We start from the raw sequence: 22692 nt of genomic DNA, 5'->3' as shown, positions 1-22692 counted from the left end.
CACAATTATTACCAAACAAACCCAAAGAGGATTTAAGGAAAGGGGCCCTTTACTCTCACAAACTGAGAGAGCAGTGGTGAAAGTTAATATGGGAACTAATTTATGTTTTTTTTTTGAGAAGGTCTATTTTTATTAGAAAACTAAAACAAAATAAAGCGACGACACGAAGTATGAAGCATGGTTGGATTTATGTATGGTCTCAAAATACACAACACAACAAAGAACAGCACAATCATTAAACATAACGGCGTTGAAAGTTCAATTAATTCACAATAATTCCATACATACGCAAAGACGATGAAGAGAAAGAGACCCAATAAACACAAACGTTTGAAAAATGCAAAATTTCAACAATTTTTCAAAGGATTAGGGTAATATTCAAGTTGAGAAATTGTTGAGAAAATCGCGTTCTCAACAAAAAACAGACATTACCCTCAACAGTGAAATTCAACACATTAGCAATAATAGCTCCGTTCGAGAACCCGATAATTTTTGATAATTATTACAAATTTTTACTGGAAGTCGTTCGTTTACACCAAAACGCCAACAAAAGAGAGCCGGAGAGAGACTACATTTGACAGTTATGAGATAGAGAAATTGCAAGTTTTTGCTAGAGATTTTTCCCCCAGTAAAATCTTGCAAACCAAAGCATAGTTTGTCAGCTGGTTTATGATAACAAACAAAGTACCAATACAATGTACATGTTCGGCAACTACGATTGGAAGTTAAATATACAGGATTTATTTTTTGTTGTCAATGTTTTAGCAGCTGAAATTTTCAATGTGCAAATAGTTACTGGATACCGTTCGTGTACTTTTCAGCAATTTTAAGCAAAGAGTGTAAAATACACTCTTACTCTCTTGCTAGTTTTTACTGGATATTTTTTACTGGAAAAGTACGCGAACAGACCTAATATTTCAAATTGAAATGCATCGCTACTCTCCAACAATTTTCGATGCGAGTCAAATTCAAAATTAACATCGTTGCAAATACTTTTCAACCTAAATTTGTATGAATGATATCCCCACTTCAAATTGAAAGTCAAAGCCAAAATTCTATGAATTTTGTATAATTTATTCATTTTTATCAAAATAAAATATATAATAATACACTACACTACATAATACACTACAATACCTATTGATAAATAATAATCATATTAAACATATCAACAAATAAGAAAAAAAAACAAACAACAAAACTTTAAATATCTTAAACATTATTAGTAAACACTTTTGCATTGACAATTCGATTTCCTTCCTTTTGGTGTCATAAAAAAGCATTAAAATTTATTAACATGCGGGCAATTTGAAATTAGGAACGTACTGGACCGCGTGTTAGAATTGATTTCCAGCAGAAGGAATTTACAAAATATCCATTTTAAACTGATAATAGCATACGAATTAAACTGACGATGTGATGCACATTTTCATCCAGAAGTTGTTGATTTCAACAATTTGTTGTTTTTAACAATTTTAATTGGTTGCACTTGTAATGTTTCTGGAAACTTTTTCTTGTCGATAAGCCACTCATTCTTCATTGGTCAGCTTCTTATTGTTTGCAAGAATGTAGCATCCAAAGATTTTAGTTTTCTGCAAAGAAATTTAAATTTAGTGACTTCTTTAAAGTGTTGATTTAATTTTTCATATTGACGTTAGAGGTGTGCACGTGACACGAAAGTGTCGTGACTCACGAACATTTTCGTGACTCACGCGTGAGTCGTGAGTCACGCTGACGGCAACGGCGTGAGTGTGCGTGAGCGTGATTAACCAACCAAATGTCGTGCGTGAGCGTGAGTCACGAATTTAATATCTTCGTGAGTGTGCGTGAGTAACGAATTTCGGAAAAACACGCTCACGAAAATAATCCCGCTTACGAATATAAAATGCTTACGAGTTGAATTCATTTATAATTTTAGTAACATCCTACGTGGTAAGAGTTTTATAACGCACTCGATTTTAACCATACTCATGTTTTCAGTCAGGTTCTATAGGTAAATCACTCATAAAATTATTCGTGAGTCACGAAGTTTTTCGTGAGTCACGATATTTTTCGTGAGTCACGACATTTTTCGTGAGTCACGATATATTTCGTGAGTCATGGCATTTAAAAGATTTTCGTGCGTGAGTGTGCGTGAGTATAAATTTTCTTTTCGTGAGCGTGCGTGACCGTGAGTCCTACCAAAAAATATCGTGCGTGAGTGGGCGTGAATAAGATTTCTCCGTCGTGAGTGTGCGTGAGCGTGAGCACAATATTACTCACGTGCACACCTCTAATTGACGTACCAATTATTATAAACTATTTGAAGCAGTTCCAGTTAATTGTCCACCATTTTTCATTGGTCAGCTTTTTAATGTTTTCAAGAACGTAGAATCCATAATTTTAGTTTTCTGCAAAGAGATATACATTTAGTGACTTCCTTAAAGTTTTATTTCATTTTTTATTTTCACTTATCTATTTTTATAAACTATTTGTTTATTTGTCTAAAATTTTCCATTTTTTTTAATTTCTTGCAATTGACCACGAACTTCGTTGCAAAAATAAGTATTGAAAACCACATGGTTTTTTCGTTGCATTTTAGGGTAGTGTTTTGTCAAAGTTTTCTCATATTATCTTCAACACCTTTTCAAAGATTTCATCAACATTTTGGCAAATTGGAAGTAATTCGCAAACAATTTGAAGATGTATTGAAGATGAGCTATTTCAAGTCAAGTTGAATTTATGTTGAAACTTATATTTACCCTCAAACTGAAAAGTTTTTGCATTTGAAAAACGCTCATCCTGTGTTTATTGGGGACAGCCAAATTCCAAGTTCGTAGGGCAATTAAACTACGAACAAAAACGAAAATACCATAGTGATCTGTGGAATTTGCATTATTCAATATTAAAAATTCAGGAACAACTTCACATTGGTGTAGAAGAAGGCATTTTAAAGAGAAAATGTTAAGTAAAAAATGGAGCAACTGCAGTTTATGAGCCCCTCACTGAATTGCTTAAAATTAATATATGTTGTGTCATTCGGTGAGCTGATTCCAACAAAGTGACCCATACCCGGGGGAAGTACCCGGGTCCTGAGATATAGCCCTCCAAAGGGTCAATAAAAACTTGATATATCTCTAGACAAACTTGGTGTCATATGAAAGCTTATTCAATGCACTTTTTTACGCAGCAAATATTTTTTTAATATTTAATTTAGTTTGAGAGATATAAATAAAAAAAGAAAATGTTTACCCTATTTTTTTGTTATTTTCGTTATATCTCAAAAAGTCTTCGATTATACACTAATATTGTTTATGCATAGCTTGAAAGCCTAGTTTCTGGCCTTTTGATTGATGTACTACATGTCTTTATAGGTCCATTTTTAGCAAAGTTATTGAGCTTTTATTCTGAGTAGAAAAAAATTGTTTTATTACTGAAATAATTTTTGTATGTTGTAAGTATTAACCCAAGGGGGAAAAGTGGCCGGCCGGACAGAGTCCAAAGTGGGCTAACGAGGACCCAAGGGGGGAGAGTAGCCGGCCTTCGGCCGGGGTTTAAGACTTTCTCCTATGGACGGAGTCCAAAGGGGGCTAACGCAGACACAAGGGGGGAAAGTAGCCGGCCTTCGGCCGGGGTTTAAGACTTTCTCCTATGGACAGAGTCCAAAGTGGGCTAACGCAGGCCCAAGGGGGGAAATTTAGCCGGGCGGACAGAGTCCAAAGTGGGCTAACGTGGACCCAAGGGGGGAGAGTAGCCGGCCTTCGACCGGGGTTTAAGACTTTCTCCTATGGACAGAGTCCAAAGTGGGCTAACGCAGGCCCAAGGGGGGAAATGTAGCCGGCCGGACAGAGTCCAAAGTGGGCTAACGTGGACCCAAGGGGGGAGAGTAGCCGGTCTTCGGCCGGGGTTTAAGACTTTCTCCTATGGACAGAGTCCAAAGTGGGCTAACGCAGACCCAAGGGGGAAAGTAGCCGGCCTTCGGCCGGGGTTTAAGACTTTCTCCTATGGACAGAGTCCAAAGTGGGCTAACGCAAACACAAGGGGAGAAAATATTTACTCTCCCCCCTTGGGTCCACGTTAGTCCACTTTGGACTCTGTCCGGCCGGCTAAATTTCCCCCTTGGGTTAATACTTACAACATACAAAAATTATTTCAGTAATAATACATTTTTTTCTACTCAGAATAAAAACTCCATAATTTTGCTAAAAGTGGACTTATAAAGACATTTTGTACATCAATCGAAAAGCCAGAATATAGGCTTTCAAGCTATGCATAAAAAATATTAGTGTATAATCGAAGACTTTTTGAGATATAACGAAAATAACAAAAAAATAGGGTAATTTTTTTTTTATTTATATCTCCCAAACTAAATTAAATATTAAAAAAATATTTTTCGCATATAAAAGTGCATAAACTTTCATATGATACCAAGTTTGTCTAGATTGACCCTTTGGAGGGCTATATCTCAAGACCCGGGTACGTCCCCCTGGTATGGGTCACTTCGTTGGAATCAGCTCACCGAATGACACAACATATATTAATTTTAAGCAATTCGGTGAGGGGCCCATAAACTGCAGTTGAGCTAATACAATAGCAGAAAGTCTGCTGCAAAAGGGACAGCAGTCACTGTTTGCAGAAATAGCGAACATTGTCTGCTTTTGTGTTTAGAATTGAAAAGTCTATACGCTGGCCATTCGGACAACTTGTACTAAAGCCAAAATTGAGAATAAATAAAGTAACAGACCTAAATTTGCAAAAGCATCGGATATGTCCAATTAATTCACGTACTTCTGAATGGTTCGATTCCGTTTTATATTCAATAGCATGGCTACTTGTTTTGTCAGCAAACTATTTAATTACACATTTAAATTCAAAAAATACAAAATGTCCATATTTTATCCTGATTAAAACCGCAGCAGTTCCCATTCAAGTACAGAATTTTTAGCAACAACTTCTCTCTAAAGAAATTACAGATTTGATGCTGTAAAAATTTCAGTAATTCATCTGTTAGTATTTCATACATAATCAGAAAAGTCTAATAAAATAGCAGAAAGTCTGCTGCAAAAGTGAAAGCAGTCACTGTTTGCTGAAATAGCTAACATTGTCTGTTTTTTAGAAACATGTATAAGTTTGTTTGAACCAAACATAAAAGTTAAACTAAGGGCTATCGTAACACAATAAAAACATTTTATTAAGAATAGGCAAATGTTAAAAATGCTTGTTTGTTAGACTAATGCGCTTTACAGACTATCAGTTATTCCGGACGGAATGTCGGTGTTTGTAAAGAATCTTACAATGTGTCGGATCGATACGACTTGTCGGCGATGACTAAATAATCGGTAAATGTGTTATCGATCCCATAAACATGCAGCATTATCGATTATGCCTTCGGACTTAACTTATAATGTGCACAATATATGGGATATGTTCGACACGAGCACTGTCGTCCGGAATAACTGATAATCTGTACACGGTTGAAAAAGACTGTTTTTCATATGTTTGGCTATAAACATTATATGTTTGGAACACAAATTTTTAAACACAATATTTTTGAGTGCAAGCATATAATGTTCATAAACTAGCATAACATGTTTGGGACATATATGTTAATATGTTAGAACATATTATGTTTGGGACATAAAATGTTTGTAAATATAATATGCTTGGATGCAAACATATATTAATTTAGAAATAGCCTATAAACATATATGTGTTTAGTAGCTTGGAGCGCTATTTAACAGGGAGCGATATTGAATTAAGTTGGTGGTTGTTGCTTGTTATTACAAAATTAACATTTTATTTTTCCTTGGGCAATTGATCAGCTACTTCTTTGATCCTTACAAACTGTGTGGTCCGCTGTTCGAATCCCCGTCCGGCAAAAGGTAAAATTAAAATAAAAAAAATCATACAATTGAATAATTTTTTCTACAATGTTTGTATTACAGAAAAAGGTGCTAAGAACTAAAAAATCTCGTGGATGTGAGAAAGATGTGGGGGAATATACAATTGGGCAGAAACAAAATTTTGAGCATTCAGGTCGAAAACCTATGTTGTTAGCACCTATATTACCTGTTTATTTTCATAATTCATTATGATTGTAAATATATAAATAAATAAATAAAATTCTGAGCACAATATTGTTTGGGAGAATTTTTTTAAGTATATAATATTTTTGGGTGCAAAATGCTCCAAACATATTATATGTTCACATAATAACATATTGTTTTTTGGAAGACAACATTATTGAATTTGGATGCAAAAATACAAAATGTTTGGAACTTAGACTACCCAAACATATATTGTTTAGACCAATATGCTTTCAAACATATTATATATTGGAAGAGATCAAACATATAAATGTTTGGGCAATACCCAAAAATGTATATGCTTGAAGCAAAATATGTTTGGGAGTATATGTTACAGAAGCGATTTTTTGTGAGCGTGTAGAGCGCATAAAAAATATAAAAATATAACAGCAAGTGTATGAGGGGCTATCGTAACACAATAAAAACATTTTATTAAGAATATGCAAATGTTAAAAATGCTTGTTCGTTAGACTAAAAAATATAAAAATATAACAGCAAGTGTATGAGTGCAGTCTCTTGCTCTTGAGAAATGTTTGGGGTGACCATAATCCTTCTCTGCGTGTAGAGTGTATGAAATATTAATATTATAAAAAAACGGAATATTATAACATTACTTTGTACACAATACTGATATGTTTTAATGATAGTTGCAAATGTTTTGTCCGATACTGTTTTTTAAGGCAGGCACAATGAAATATTTATTTATGTATTTTGTTTGTTTACATCGTTGTATTGTATCGTGATTTCTTCAGCATTTAGAATTTAGGAATTAAATACATTTACCGTTAATAATGAATGTTGGGCAAATACATTTTGATGATGATCTTTCGTGGATGTTTGCGTATCCAAAAACATCAGCTTTACACTGTTCTAAATGGAAAATAATTTTTGCAGTTTCATTTAAATAATTAAGCAAATGGGAGAAGAATCACTTGTACAATGACCTCTCACTAGCGAAGAGTACAAAAGTTTCACATGATTATTGCTAGTAACCCCCATTGTAATTATGACCCTATTCAAATATGGATTAGACAGAGTTATTTTTGTTTGCTTTGCTAACTTCAATTGGAATTCAATAATGAATCCTTTGAAAACCAATTAAATTTTTGTTTAATTTAATTTGGTTACTGTTTGGCAGTTATAAATTCCAGTTAGGTCTGAACTTAGTATAGGATATGTGGCGTACGAACGAATCGTTAACATTTACTAATGCTATCAATGACAATGGACAATAGCACTAGCAACGTTTATTATAGTTGGGGAATAAAACTTGTATGGTACTTGGCCGTTACTAATGGCTTTCACACGAATGGAATAATTTATCTTATTCAGAAGGTAATAACCTCAATTATTTTTCAGGTGTTGAAGAAAAGACACTACTCTCGGCGGTTTAATGTTAAAGATGTCAACAAAATAGCAAAAGTGTATCCTATTATTCTAAACTGGAGAACTCATTGCTTAGACGGACGGACACGTAACAACAAATCTAATTAATTTATAACGCATGACAAATTTATTAAAATGTTTGACTTGTTAAACTCTTTCTATCTCTCTCCATCGAACAATCATCTCGATATTAAATCATTGTAACGATTTGCCACCAAACTTCAACAAAGCGTAAAGATTATGTCACCAAAGAATCGCTACTCCCGCTCATACTGGATCGCACACATTTTCATAGTACATAACATGACATAGCTCTCCATAGATTAAAGGTGGGTATCCGTATAATCGTCACATCGTGGCTGTGGTTTTGGTATGGTGCGCTATTTCACGGTCACGGTCAACACCCTGTCCAAAAGGAATTGAAGTAAACGAATTAAAGCAAAGTTCAGATGCTTGGCTCTTAATTGCATAACCCCATACGCTACACCCAAATGCCAATTCCATCGAATTGAGGCATTCTTTGAAAATTTAAGAACGATTTTGAGGTGGCTTATTTGCCTGGGTGGCTACCACACAAAAGCAAAAAACTTCAATTCACTGGTAATCCTCTTGACATAACATACAACATACACACATACGCATGCACAGCACCTACCCCTTACACAAATACAACGGTCGAAGAAGAGAGCAGGCGGTGTGTTTATGTCTCTCGCCGCTTGCAACTTCCACCGGCTGAAGTCGCGAGCGTTCTCGCCGGTGCGTGAATATCACGATGGGAGTTATTCTATGCTGGCTGGCTGGCTGACTTTTTTTGGCTGTTCCGAATAAATATGGATTGTTGTCATTGTGGGAGCATCATTATAGTTTGGATTTCAACACAAAGCGGTTGTTCGTACTTGAATTCGTGGAGTGGATTGGACAGCAGTAGTACAGTGCCAAGGATTGATATATTGGAACATTTGTGATAAAGCTGGTGGTTTGGTGTATCACCAATAGAAAAGTTCGCCGGAATAAAAATGAAAATTCTGCAAAAGGTAGGTGCTCGGTACGAAAGTGTTATGTGTAGTAGTGAATCGAATACAAAAATATTTATCGGAAAATGTTGCCTTAAACAAAACGTAAAAGATGTTCGAAGCAGGAATCTATAAGTCAGCAAAAAAATATTAAAAGGCAATAGTGAAAACCAACTTCTTTGATATAAAGATATTTTCATTAAAAACAGTATCTATCCTCAGAATAAATTTAACGAGAATTTCTACAGCCGATTAAACTTTAGTTCATGAAAATTATATGATTTTAGTTAAAATATGAGAAAAATTTCCTTAAAGACATGAACTAAAAATGAGAAAAAAAGGATTTTTACAAATGATGGCCATAATTTTACTAAAATATGAGAAAAATTTCCTTAAAGACATGAAATAAAAATGAGAAAAAAGGATTTATACAAATGATGACCATAATTTTACTAAATTGGAAATTCGCCCAAATTAGTAAATTATTTTGTAACAATTTCTCTAAATTATGTGATCTTAAACTAAATTATTAACTCTAATTTTCCGTGCAAAATACTCCACTTCCAAAGTCCACTTTAAATAGATTTCAACTGTAATTTGCCTTATAAAAATGGGGTTTCAAATGTACCTTTAGTAGATTTCGAGTCTAATGTTAAAGGGCTATTCACAACAGAAAAATTAGTAAAATATTTAAGATAAAATTTTCTAAAATAAACAACTTTTTAACATATTCTAACTTTTTTTATGCAATTTTAGTTTTAAAGAATTTTTTTCCCGTTAAAGTTAGGGTACACGTTCTTAAAATTGGCTTCCTTCGCTTATTGTCGAGTATTTTATCACTGATTAAAAGGGCAAAATCTTTCAAACAACTGAGATATTTATATATATTATAATTTTAGTTAAATGTTGCCCTATATGGGCAAATGTTCCTAATTTTAATAATTTTTTGCTTACTTTAATGACGTGAACTAAAAATAAAAAAGAGTTGTATACAAATATAGTACATAATTTTATTAAATTCATATTTGCCTAAAATAGGAAAAGTTTGCTTAAATTGAGTTCATTAATATCTCAAATGATTAAAAATTACTAATATTTTACCTGTCTTGAACTTCGTATAGCGATAAAAACATTTTAACAATTTTTTCTTAAACAACAGAAAAAATTATTATTTTTATTATAACTTATTTGTAACATGTTGCAATTGGAAACTATTTTAATTAAAATTTTCTAAAACAAACTTACATTTTCTTTCACGGTGGGTTTACATTTTTTTGTGTATGCTAATGGCTACCTTCTCATTGGTTAAAATGCCCATCTTCATTACTCTGAACTTAGCAAAAATTTTTTTAACATATATTTGTTATAAAATTAATACATCTGAAGCGAAGATTGTTCGCAGCATATATACAAATTTGTCTGAAGAAAGTTAATAAAAATTCCAAACAGTTTTCCGTAAGAATTACGAAAGTAGAAGAAAATTTCGTATATATTTAATCAATAATGTATTTACGAAGAATATTAAGTATTCTTAAGAAGAATATTTTATAAAAAGTTAAGCAAATTATTGAGAACGATGCAACTTGGAAACATTTAGTGTAACAAAGTTATTTACCACTGATAAGACCCAAAAAAAGAGTCGTATAAGTCGTGTTTTTAAAGATCTATCAAATAGTGAAGCTAATACTTTTTGCCTTTTTTATTTTAGTACAATATAGATTAGGTCAGATTTAGTGGTTTACTTGGATAAAAAGAGTGTTAATTTCTCTTTAATATGTGAGTCCCTAAGATGCGGTTTCTTTAAAATAAAGAAACGTGTTATAAAGTTATCTAGATTTTAATCTATGCTCTATAAAATTAAAATTATATACATACATATTTCATTTATTAAATTTCATTAAAGCTATTTTCGTACGAAAATGTCAGTTTAAAAATCCAAATTGTAACAGATACTTAAAGAAAAAATATATCTCAGTAAACTTAGGGGTTATTGCTTTAAATGAAAAATTTGTTTTGATGATACTTTTTTTTGCCAATTTCATTACATTTATTTTAATCAAATTTTCTTTACTATGCATACAACTTTAATCGAGTAAGGCCAAGTTAAAAAATTCAAATCCTAAATTTAATGGGAAAAGATTAAACTTTCTTTTCATTAGGTTTGGTTAGGTATAGGGACAGCCCGATGTACCAGGCTCATTGAGACTACCAAATTCATTGATGATGATGGTGAACTTCTCTTTTTAAACTGGCAATTGTTTGTACGTGAATAGCTTTACTACGCAAGAAGAGAATGACAATTCGATAAATGAAAGCTCTATCCTAATTTTTGATTTGAATTGAATTTTATTGATCCTACATTTAAAGCAAAAAAAAGCAAATAAAAAAGATTAGAAACAATTTATTGCAATGATTGTCATAACTTCGGGTTCTTAAATGAAATTTTCCATAACAAAGGAGAATTTCGTTTGTCCAAAATTTCGTTCCGGGAAAAAGTACACCCAGAAAAAAGGGGCTCTAATGCCAACTGAACTTTATTTTAGTTCATGAAGATTAGTTGATTTTAGTTAGATTTTGCACAATATGAGTAAATGTTTCTTATTTGAATAATTTTTTACTAACTTTAATGACGTGAACTAAAAATAAAAATAAAAAAGTTGTATACAAATATAGTGCACAATTTTACTAAAAAATAAAATAGTTCATATTTTCCTAAAATGACAGAAGTTTGCTTAAATTGAGTTCATAGGTCTCTCAAATGAATAAATTTTACTAAATTTGTACCTGTCATGAACTTCGTATAGCGCTAAAGAGTTTTTTCGTTAATTTTAGAAAAGCAAAGTTTTCAAAAAAAAAGCAAATAAAAAAGATTAGAAACAATTTATTACAACGATTGTCATAACTTCGGGTTTATTTGCTCTTAAATGAAATTTTCCATAACAAAGGAGAATTTCGTTTGTCCAAAATTTCGTTCCGGGAAAAAGTACACCCAGAAAAAAGGGGCTCTAATGCCAACTGAACTTTATTTTAGTTCATGAAGATAAGTTGATTTTAGTTAAATTTTGCACAATATGAGTAAATGTTTCTTATTTGAATAATTTTTTACTAACTTTAATGACGTGAACTAAAAATAAAAATAAAAAAGTTGTATACAAATATAGTGCACAATTTTACTAAAAAATAAAATAGTTCATATTTTCCTAAAATGACAGAAGTTTGCTTAAATTGAGTTAATAGGTCTCTCAAATGAATAAATTTTACTAAATTTGTACCTGTCATGAACTTCGTATAGCGCTAAAGACATTTTAACAATTTTTAAATCCAATTTTTTCTTTCAACAGATGAAATTTTCTTAAACAAGAGAAAAAAAATTAATTATTTTTAATAAATTTTCTTCAATTTGACAAAAAGTATTAACTTCTTTGTAACATGCTGCAATTAGAAAACTATTTTAGTTAAAATTTTCTAAAATAAACCTACATTTTCTTCCACGGTGGGTTCACTTTTTTTTTTGGGTGTATTTTTCGTATTAGCAAAAATTTTCAAGTGTAGTTAAACTTCACCGTAATGTCAGATAAAATTAGTGAAAGTGATCACATCAGGATTTACAAATTTTTCCAGGAATTTCCTATAGCATTCCATTTGAAATATAGACATTGATAGTTTGTCATCATTCCAAAAAAATTAAGAGTTGATCCACAACAATAGACACGAAACGATTTATGGGTAAAAAATAAAAAAAATGTTGAACTGAGAAGATTATTGTAATTACATTTTGTCATTGTTCGTTAGCTCTGGCTGGTGACTGATGAATGGATTTGGCGATGAAGGTGCTGGTTATTGTCTGGGGTACTGATTGGATTGCGTGAGGGGGGAGGAGAGATATTTTGACAAAAACAGAACGATCCGCATAATTATAAAGTCAAATTGATAGAGCCACTGAGTAGACCCAGAATATGAAGAATACATGCAAAACCAACACACACACACATGTACATATGAATGAAGAATGAATCCAACTACTCTGGCCTTATGGACATGGACGAGTGTGTGAGTGCAGGTATTTAAACAAATAATTAACCCGAAAGGCGACCAACCGCACATTTGAATTATGAATAGGGGGAAAAATTATTAATCATCAGATATTAAACAAAATTCTAAAACAACAACGAAAACACAGCGAGAGAGGGTGTGCGGAGATCAATAGACAGACAGCAGACCATTGGTCGGTCGCTTGTTGGTCAGAGCTTCACTCTTGATGGAAGGTGACTTTTATGCCACATAGCAGCCGGAAATGGTCCCTGATGCTTGGCTAGCGAAGCGTGGAGAGTAGACCAATTTTGCAGCTTATGGAGAAGGTGATGTGTGATGTCAAATGGAAAATATTTCTGTATGACCGCCGTCACCCTGTACCCCTGCCGACATGAAGCCAGTGACGCTCAATCACTCCCTCGCATATTCACCCATATTAGCAAAACTTTGTGATTTCTTTTAGCATTTTGCAAATTTGCCGTAGTACTCTGTCCAAGTCTCTGGTATAGCTCTGACAATGTAAAGGTCATTTTTCTTTGTTTTCGCCAAAAATTCATAATGAAATCTGCACTGAATATTATTCTGGCGATGATCGATGGTCTGGTTAATGTCCATCCGTTCGTCTGTCCCCCGTCCTTCTACCTGACTTACGAAATATTTAGTTCACTTCATCTCATGCATATCTTTGACTGAGTGGCTGACGCTTTGATGGATAAGAGGGATAGGTAGAGCAACCTCCGCCTTTATCCAAGTGGACTTTGTCACTTTCATTCTATCCATGTACCATATGTGGTGATAGGTAATTATTTTAGCATTACCATAGAACATGACATCGAACATTTCCATACAGCCAGATTTGTATATTAACAACACTTGCGTAATCATTTCTCAAAATTTGGAAATTGACATGGTTTTCTAGTATAATTGGCCATTGTCATTTTGTAGCATTATTCAAAATATTTTGAGCGATTTTTACCACAGCAATTAAAAGTAATTGAGTCCCAATATAGACTTCCCCAAGGCAACGTTTAAATAATTATTAAAAAAAATCATAGATTATTTTCAAAGCTAGAGTACAGAATGGATATCAGCTAATAGTTAATCTACTTAGGAAAATACACTGTTTTCTTCATTTTATGCATGAATGAAAATCTCATTTGTTTTAAATAATTGACAAAATGTCATAGCTGTATTTTTTTTTTGTAATTATAGTTTAAATTTTAATTATGTTTATATGTTAAACATTTAAAGGAATCGCAAATAACTTTAGTTTGTTTATAGTTGTGAGATTTAGCTTTCTTGGAGTGTAGGTAGAGTTTGTTGTCGTACACTGGGAAACAAAAATGTCAATTTCCAAGGATTTCGTCTTTACACTAATGATCTTGGTATAGATTCCGAGCTAGAGAAGTGGAGACTTGAAGTAAGGGCACATTTAAGACACAATTCTCTTTTAAATTTTGAGTTTCGCGGAAACAAATATTACCCAGCAAAAAAAGAGCTTCCAAAACAACAGTTTTGATCCCCAATCTGTGATCCGGAAGTGGTGCAAACTTGGATCATCTCCAATGAATTTTACATGCACCCAGAGAAGGAATATGATCACCTCAAGAGCAAAATGTTATTTTTGGGTGGTGACCATGTAACATGGTTTTCGCAACCATGTTATTTTCTCGGAAATCATGTATCTGATTTCGGCAAGCAGTTTATATTTGACGATAAAATAACATTTTAGTGACAAACATGTTACATGGTCACCATACAAAAATAACATTTTGCTCTTGAAACATGTTTGAGGTGATCATATTCCTTCTCTGCGTGTGGACTTGTCATAGGACGGAAGTACTCCCTTTTTGGAACATTTGCATTGCTTTAGAAGTTGTGCCCTGGAAGTTAATTTGAATGAGGAAATTTAAAAAGAGAATTTTTTTTCAACCAATTTCACTTTTTTTCATCCATATGTTTTATTACACTATTATTTTCATGTTATCTAATTTTTTCAATTTGAAAAACTTTTTCGCTCCGACCAGGGGTTGAAACTGGGTTTGCTGGCACCATAACAGAATACCTTATAAATACCGAAAGGTCAATTCAAATGTTTGTGATATGATCGTAATACGACATCAAGGAATAATATTCTAATTGCTTCTCGAGGTGTTCTTTATTAGTATGAACGAAAAAATAAGAAACGCAGGTTCAAATCTCACCAGCGACAATATTTTTTATCAAACGTTTTTCAAAAAAAAAAAATATTTTTTATGTTATGCATCGTTTCTATTTTTTATTTTCGGCATATATTTTCGTATAAATATATTTTTTCCATTAAAAAAACAACAAAAAATTAAAAATTCTCGTAATGTGCAAAACCTTCTCAAAAAAACTTCCATGGAAGCGAAAAAGTCAAACGGAACAGGTTCAAATCCCAGCGGGGATGATTTTTTTTAATTATTATTTTTTTACTTTTTTATTAATTTTCAATTTTTTTATTAGTTTTCTATTTATTTATTTATTTATTTTTTTTTTGTAAAATTTAATTGTCCAAAATTTGCACTAAAAATAGCCTGATTGCGTTCTAATACTTGTCAACAAGGACTGCATCGGAAGTAGACAAAAAATCATTGGGGGATCCCAAGATGCGCTTTAGAAGAAATGTTTGTGCACTTGTCCAAAAGGACTGCATCGGAAGTGGAAAAAAATCATTGGCGGATCCCTCGATGTTTGTGGACTTGTCCAAAAGGACTGCATCAGAAGTTGAAAAAGCTCGATGGGGCATTCTGGGATGGACTTTAAAAGAAATGTTTGTGGAACAACTTCCAATATTTTTTGCTGGGTTATTTATACGTTTTGTTCAGCTTGTCTCTTCATGTTCCCGTAAAGTCCTTTAAAAACGTCTTAATTATAACTTAAATTTCCACATTCAGAATCGACTTCAAGTAGAAATTATGCTATGTTTAAAGTAGGTTAGGTTAGGTTAAAGTTGCAGCCCGATTAAGTTTCAGGCTCACTTAGACTATTCAGTCCACATTAACTAAAAGTACCTATTACCTCGTACATATACCCAGCAAAAAAAATTTGGAAGTTCTTCGCAAGGCACAACTTTAAAAGAACTTCCAAAAATGCTCTCCCAACGATGTTCTTTATTTTAACTGCACATGAAGTTCATTTGAGTCAATTTCTTTATAACTCGCTTTTTTCATATTTTTAATGGGTAATTATTTTTTTTTGTTGTTTCAAATAGGTTAAAAAGAGATTAAGAATTAATAAAATGATACAAATTATTTAAGTTTAGCCAAAAAAATGCTAATCCTTTCTAGAAAAATGTCGAATTTTTGAAAATATTTGATCACAAAAGTTCCAGACAAGCGTTATAATGCATTAAAAATCATAAACAATTTTAAAACTTATTTATTTGTCAAAATATCACAAAATTTCTTAATTCACATCCAAAACACTGAATTCGCCTCACACCTTAAAAAGTGATGCAAATTCAGTGCAGCGGCTGTTGAAATGGTGGACATCCGTCCTATGACAAGCCCATGTTAAATTCATCACTTCTGCGTCAATTTGGCACCACTTCCGGATCCAAAAAGAACATTTTCACTACTTTTTTGGCGACGCTTTTTTTCTGGGTATGTTTTAAGTAAAAAACTCCTTTACAATAAAGTATTGAATAACATGTCCTAGTTTTGAACGCTAGTCAGCAATTTTTCAAGGTTTTTTTTTTTAAATTATGATAGTCAAGTTGTCCTTGTTCAAACACAATTTTCTTTCATGTAAAATTAGTCTGGGTTAACACCGACATAAAATCGCCCCTAGACATAACAGGTTGGCTGATAAGTCCCCGGTCTGACACATAGATGGCGTCGCTAGTATTAAATACAAATTATTTTTATATAGTACCAACCTTCAAATGATTCGTGTCAAAATTTGACGTCTGTAAGTCAATTAGTTTGTGAGATAGAGCGTCTTTTGTGAAGCAACTTTTGTTATTGTGAAAAAATGGAAAAAAAGGAATTTCGTGTTTTGATAAAATACTGGTTTCTGAAGGGACAAAATACGGTGGAAGCAAAAACTTGGCTTGATAATGAGTTTCCGGACTCTGCCCCAGGGAAATCAACAATAATTGATTGGTATGCAAACTTCAAGCGTGGTGAAATGAGAACGGTGAACGCAATGGACGCCCGAAAGAGGTGGTTACCGACGAAAACATCAAAAAAATCCACAAAATGATTTTGAATGACCGTAAACTGAAGTTGATCGAGATAGCAGAGGCCTTAAAGATATCAAAGGAACGTGTTGGTCATATCATTCATCAATATTTGGATATGCGGAAGCTCCGTGCAAAATGGGTGCCGCGCGAGCTCACATTTGACCAAAAACAACAACGTGTTGATGATTCTGAGCGGTTTTTCCGTCGATATGTGACAATGGATGAAACATTGCTCCATCAGTACACTCCTGAGTCCAAGCGACAGTCGGCTGGGTGGACAGCGACCGGTGAACCGTCTCCGAAGCGTGGAAAGACTCAAAAGTCTGCTGGCAAAGTAACGGCCTCGGTTTTTGGGGATGCGCATGGAATAATTTTTATCGATTATCTTGAGAAGGGAAAAAAGTGACTATTATATGGCGTTATTGGAGCGTTTGGAGGTCGAAATCGCGGCAAAACGGCCCCATATGAAGCAGAAAAAAGTGTTGTTCCACCAAGACAACGCACCGTGCCACAAGTCATTGAGAACGATGGCAAAAATTCATGAATTGGGCTTCGAATTGCTTCCCCACCCAACGTATTCTCCAGATCTGGCACGCAGCGACTTTTTCTTGTTCTCAGACCTCAAAAGGATGCTCGCAGGATGGCTGCAATGAAGAGGTGATCGCCAAAACTGAGGCCTATTTGGAGGCAAAACCGAAGGAGTACTACCAAAATTGTATCAACAAATTGGAAGGTCGTTATAATCGTTGTATCGCTCTTGAAGGGAACTATGTTGAATAATAAAAACGAATTTTGACAAAAAAATTTGTTTTTCTTTGTTAGACTGGGGACTTATCAGCCAACCTGTTACTCATACGACTTTACGGAGACATGCAGATATACGACTTTAACGGAGGAGGCAAATTTGTGTCCTAAATTCAATAAAAAATGTTAATTAAAATTGCTCTATTTTAAAGAAATGTGTCCTTAATATTGTGTAAATTGCATGTCCTGAAATTTATGTTGCATAATCTTTCACATCAGATCAATATTTTTTTTCAACTGTATTATGTCAGTTGAAAATCTACTTATCGAGTACATCGTTAAAAGTCTATTAGTCAAATTTGGTCACTATTACATGTCCATTATTCCATTATGGTCAATATTGACTCGATTTTTTTAAAAATATCAACATTAACATTTTTACTTCGATATTTAGATCTGTTTCTTGCAAATAATCGACTTTAACCACATATCAATATGCTGAGAGTGATTCATATCTATCCATTTTTGGATATAAAAACACTCAAAAAAAGTTTACTTGGATACAAAAATGTTGATCTTCCCTTAAGGATTTTGGTACACGGACGAAAAAGACTGTTTTTCATAGGTTTGGCTGTAAAAATTATATGTTTGGAATTAAATTCAATAAATCAATAATTAGAATACAGATCTCATTTATCGAATTTTCATTCTCTTCGCGGTATATTAATAAAAAAACAAAACTTTAAACCGAAGATGCTAAATCCTCAAAATAAGACTTAGCCTTTCTTCTTTTCTCTAAATCTAAAAAGTGTTTCTTTATTTTAAAGAAAATTTGCCTCAGTTCAAAGACATACGTAAAATGCACATACTAAAATTTAGGTTGCATAATCTGTAATATTACGTAAATATTCGATGCTCTATCCAAGTACAAAAACTCTTATACTGCTATAGAATCAATAATCTCATGTACGCTCTCTTTTCAGATATCAGCATTATTTGCGACGCTTTGCGTTTTGCAATGGCAATCGATGCAAGTGAGTTCGGCCTCTACAGCATCATCCAGCCAGCTGAGTTATGCCAAAAGCTCTGGCGGAGATCAATCAAAGGATGGCTCTTCCTCTGGACTGTTGGGGGCGATTTATCGTAAGTCACGACAATCACGTTGTGTGACATGTTACGATGATAGGTAAGCTTTACAATTAAACCGGACAATCCAAAATGTTAACAACATCCTTCTATTGTAGGTACGATGATCGTAGTCGGTATTATGGTGGTGGTGCCGGTGCTGCTGGTGGTTATTCACGGTCTGGATCATCGGCAGATGAACGTGGCTGGTATTACCCTCGTAATGATCGTTATGACGACCGATATCGCGGAGCTGAAGGAGATTATGATCGCTATGGTTACGAATCACGGGGCTATCGTGGACGTTATGGCAGTGAAAGCAGAGGATATGGCTACGATAATCGTGACATTGAATATGACAGACGTGGGGAATACGATCGTAGGTATAGTGAAAAACGAGGATACGAACGAGGAGAGATGAGAGGTTATGGATATGGTGGAGGTTATGAAAGCCGCGATCGTTATTATGGTGGCTATGAACGTGGTGGCGATTATTCAAGAGGTTAGGTTTGCATAAATTCCATTGGTTAACATTTCCTTACATAATCCACTTGCAGATCGAGGTTATGAACGGCCACGATATGGATCTTCTGGTGCTGGAGGATATGGCTATGACCGTGATTATTATGATCGCTACTCTCCAAGGTATGGTTTTCGAAGTTATCGTCCTTGGGATGAGACATACAGGTAAAGTGCATTTGTCATGTACTTATACTGATTGTATGTGTGTGTGTATGTGCGTTTGTGTGTTGAAAAATGTAAATATTTATGTTAATCGTTCATTAATTAATCAAAAAACAAACACATTAATATTATAATTATTATTGTAAATATTTTATTCACCCGCTGTAAAAATGCCCATGTAACAAAAAAATATGAAGGATGAAAGGAGATTATCAGCCTTGATGATCAATTTATCTATCCTTCACTGTAGTAACTTTTTAGGGAAAGTTTATTATAACTTGATGATCCAAAAAAGTTTAATTATTTTAAAATGATTTTTTTTTAAAGTAACCTAAAAATGATTAGTTTAGCGGTGTAATGCGAACATAGTACTGGCCTTTAAGAATTTGCTTTTGACACATGGTCCTCTTTAAGAAAGGATATTCTCCTATGCCCTCTCTTCTGATGGAGAGCATATAAGACCTAAATAAGTCATTTGTTTCCCACCAGATCTATACTGTAGGCTATGGAAATGCACTTTCGCCAGGATTTAAACGTGTATAGTTAGGGGTGTTTTATTTGACATTTTCTTTTCAATAACTTAATAATATTGCTTCATTTTCTTTGTCTAAGAAAACTCATTTAACTTTGAATTTGGAGAATCACACATTTGGGCGTAAAAATCAACTGCATTGACATCAGAAAATCATGACAAAATATTTACTAACTTAAATGGAAAATTTTGAAAACTCTAAACCAGAATAAAATAATTCACTAGTTTGCCGTAGAAAGGATTTCTAGTAACTTAACTCGCCCTTTACTCATTTGTACTTATTGATACACTGAAAAAAGAGTTTAGTTTTCTGAGGAACGAAGTTTTAGACAAGCAAAATTTGCTTTTAACGCTAAAGAATTTTCTTTGAAGGTAAATAACATGAATTAGAGACAATCGTTGAATCGTCAATCGAAACTTTGATAAGTTTTTGCGTACGTTAAGTTAATGAACTAATAAAGTAGAAAAGATATACACAAATGAAGCATATATATTTACAAAATTTCAAAAAATTTGTAAATGTTGCCAATAATATGCCCATCTTGAACTTCGTATGGCACTAAAGACTCCATTTTTCCCCTTCAAACTACGATTTTTTTTAACAAGTAAATAAAAAAAACTATGTCTAATAAATTTTCTTGGATTTTTCGAAAAATATTTACTTATTTTATGAAAAAAATTTAGGAAAAGTACTTCTAAATATTAGTAGGATTAGAAGCACATGTAGTGGGTGGGTGTTTACTGCATTTGCTTAGTTTAGCTTAAGATGTGTAAATAGTATATTAAATAATTATTTTTTAATTTCATATTAACAACAACAAAACACATGTATAATACAAATTTTATGTTTTGAGAAAATTTCTTTGACTTTGATAAGTTTTTGCGTACGTTAAGTTAAATGAACTAATAATGTAGAAAAGATATACACAAATGAAGCATATAGATTTACAAAATTTCAAAAAATTTGTAAATGTTGCCAATAATTTGCCCATCTTGAACTTCGTATGGCACTAAAGACATTTTTTGACTCCATTTTTTTCCTTCAAACTACGATTTTTTTAACAAGTAAATAAAAAACTATGTCTAATAAATTTTCTTGGATTTTTCGAAAAATATTTACTTATTTTGTGAAAAAAAAATTAGGAAAAATACTTCTAAATATTAGTAGGATTAGAAGCACATGTAGCGATTCATATGTCAGGGGGTGTTTACTGCATTTGCTTAGTTTAGCTTAAGATGTGTAAATAGTATATTAAATAATTATTTTTTAATTTCATATTAACAACAACAAAACACATGTATAATACAACAACTACAACTACAACGACAACAAAACATTCTACAACACTACTCATAATTTGGTCCAACCAACTCTTCTCCACTACACTCTACAACAACCAATATTTCCAATATGCACATCTTCCCAAATAAAAAACAAACAAAAAACAAAAATGTCCCCAAAATACACCATCGACGACCGATACCACCTAACTACGAATACCAACCATCAATCTGTCCATCCTTCATCACAAACAGAATGCAAACAGGATACGAAAAGTCAACATCTGGAGGTTATTACTATGGCAAAGGAGTGAAGGAGGATCGCCGTTATTTACCCGAACCATCAGGTTATAGATCTCCATCAAGTTCGCCCTGCGGTGTTCAAAAACCCAATTGCCCCTATGCCCCACAAGATGGGGGTACTCGTGTATCTTCAGGTCCCATAGACAGCGGCAATCATCACATAGGTGTTCCACATTCCATATACAATCCTGGGGCAAATCAAAATGACAGTTCGAAGGGCAGCAGCTCAGGATGGTCCTATATGAGAGAGGAGGATGCAGATCGTCATCCTCCCAGAGGGACCAATGACAATAGTGGTAATGGTGGTGGTGTTGGCGGTGGTAGTAGTAGTAGTGCTAGTAATAGAGACAGGAATAGAGATCAACAAAGGTAAGTTGTAGATGGTTAAGCACCTTGTAAATAGACCACCTAACTGTATTGCGAAATGCTCCCAATTACAAATTGGATGGATGTGTCGATGAATAGTAAATTTATTGAGAAAAGATCTCTCCTCTCTCCTTTAATAGCCCTGCCTACGGTGCCCTATTAGATCGTGGATCGAACCTGATAGCCGTGGAGCCCGCCAAAACAAGCGAAGATGGTCAAGAGAACAATGACAAGACGCAATCTTCCTCTTCTTCCTCCTCATCCTCTTCAGCTGCGGTCGATAACAATGAACAAACTTCTTAAGAATGCTGCGCATCCAAGCATGTACATATGTGGTCAATGGAATTCACCTCTGGCGAGAACTATGTTTTATGTCTCCAGACCAAACTACTCGATAAGAAACAAGAAATCATTACAATGTGTGTTCAATTTACAAAATAAAATCTTAGTGTTTGTTTCCAAATGGAGAACAATTTGATTGGCCTTGTTTTTAATCAGCTCATCGAAAATAGGCCGGATTAGGTTTGTTACGGTGGCTGTCCGTTTTCGTAGCCACCCTTAGAGTGAGAAGTAGCGTTGCCCATTTGGGGGTTTACCAGTTTCCCACGATGCTCAAATTTGATTCTCCTGGTGGTGCAAGTTTCATGATATTGATATCCATCCTTTAACAAAAACACACGGGTATATTGGTCGGTATATAGCCCATATACACGCACAGAAAAACTATGTTTGGACATGATTGCCGCATCCATTTAATGCTTATCTAGAGCATGTAATTGCCGCGAAAACCATGTATTTTGTCTTTGTAAAAATAGTTTTCGAGCGGAGAAAAATGTATGGTGGCAATAAGCATTTGAATGGTTCTCAAATACCGCAAACATGTTTTATCATTTAAATGATAGAATTTGAAACCATTAAATGGTCGGGAAAATCATGTTCCTGACCATTCCATTT

At 33.6% G+C, this 22692-nt stretch overlaps 1 protein-coding gene across 3 annotated transcripts; it reads left to right on the top strand.

The window, feature by feature from the left end:
- The first annotated feature begins 8249 nt into the window (after window positions 1–8249).
- Window positions 8250–22216, top strand: LOC142240815 (uncharacterized). 3 transcript variants are annotated; one of them, XM_075312557.1, is made up of 6 exons: window positions 8250–8485; window positions 18431–18633; window positions 18692–19074; window positions 19130–19259; window positions 21325–21741; window positions 21856–22040. In XM_075312557.1, exons 1-6 carry the CDS (start codon window positions 8468–8470, stop codon window positions 21899–21901), a joined length of 1197 nt encoding a protein of 398 aa, XP_075168672.1. In that variant the 5' UTR covers window positions 8250–8467; the 3' UTR covers window positions 21902–22040. The 3 variants fall into 3 exon arrangements, with proteins under 3 accessions (XP_075168672.1, XP_075168669.1, XP_075168671.1); XM_075312554.1 differs by having other exon boundaries at window positions 8255–8485; window positions 21879–22216; XM_075312556.1 differs by having other exon boundaries at window positions 8256–8485; window positions 19130–19217; window positions 21879–22216.
- The last annotated feature ends 476 nt before the right edge of the window (window positions 22217–22692 follow it).

This window comes from Haematobia irritans, chromosome 5 (genome assembly GCF_050003625.1).
Source record: "Haematobia irritans isolate KBUSLIRL chromosome 5, ASM5000362v1, whole genome shotgun sequence".
NCBI lineage: Eukaryota > Metazoa > Arthropoda > Insecta > Diptera > Muscidae > Haematobia > Haematobia irritans.
Note: the sequence above shows the minus strand (reverse complement) of the source record. Positions and strands in the feature narration are given on the sequence as shown.

Excerpts from the sequence above, each read along its gene's own strand:
- LOC142240815 (XM_075312554.1), top strand. Across the intron at positions 18,634-18,691 it reads GTGACATGTTACGATGATAG|GTACGATGATCGTAGTCGGT; the intron begins GTAAGCTTTACA and ends CTTCTATTGTAG. Across the intron at positions 19,260-21,324 it reads CCTTGGGATGAGACATACAG|AATGCAAACAGGATACGAAA; the intron begins GTAAAGTGCATT and ends CATCACAAACAG.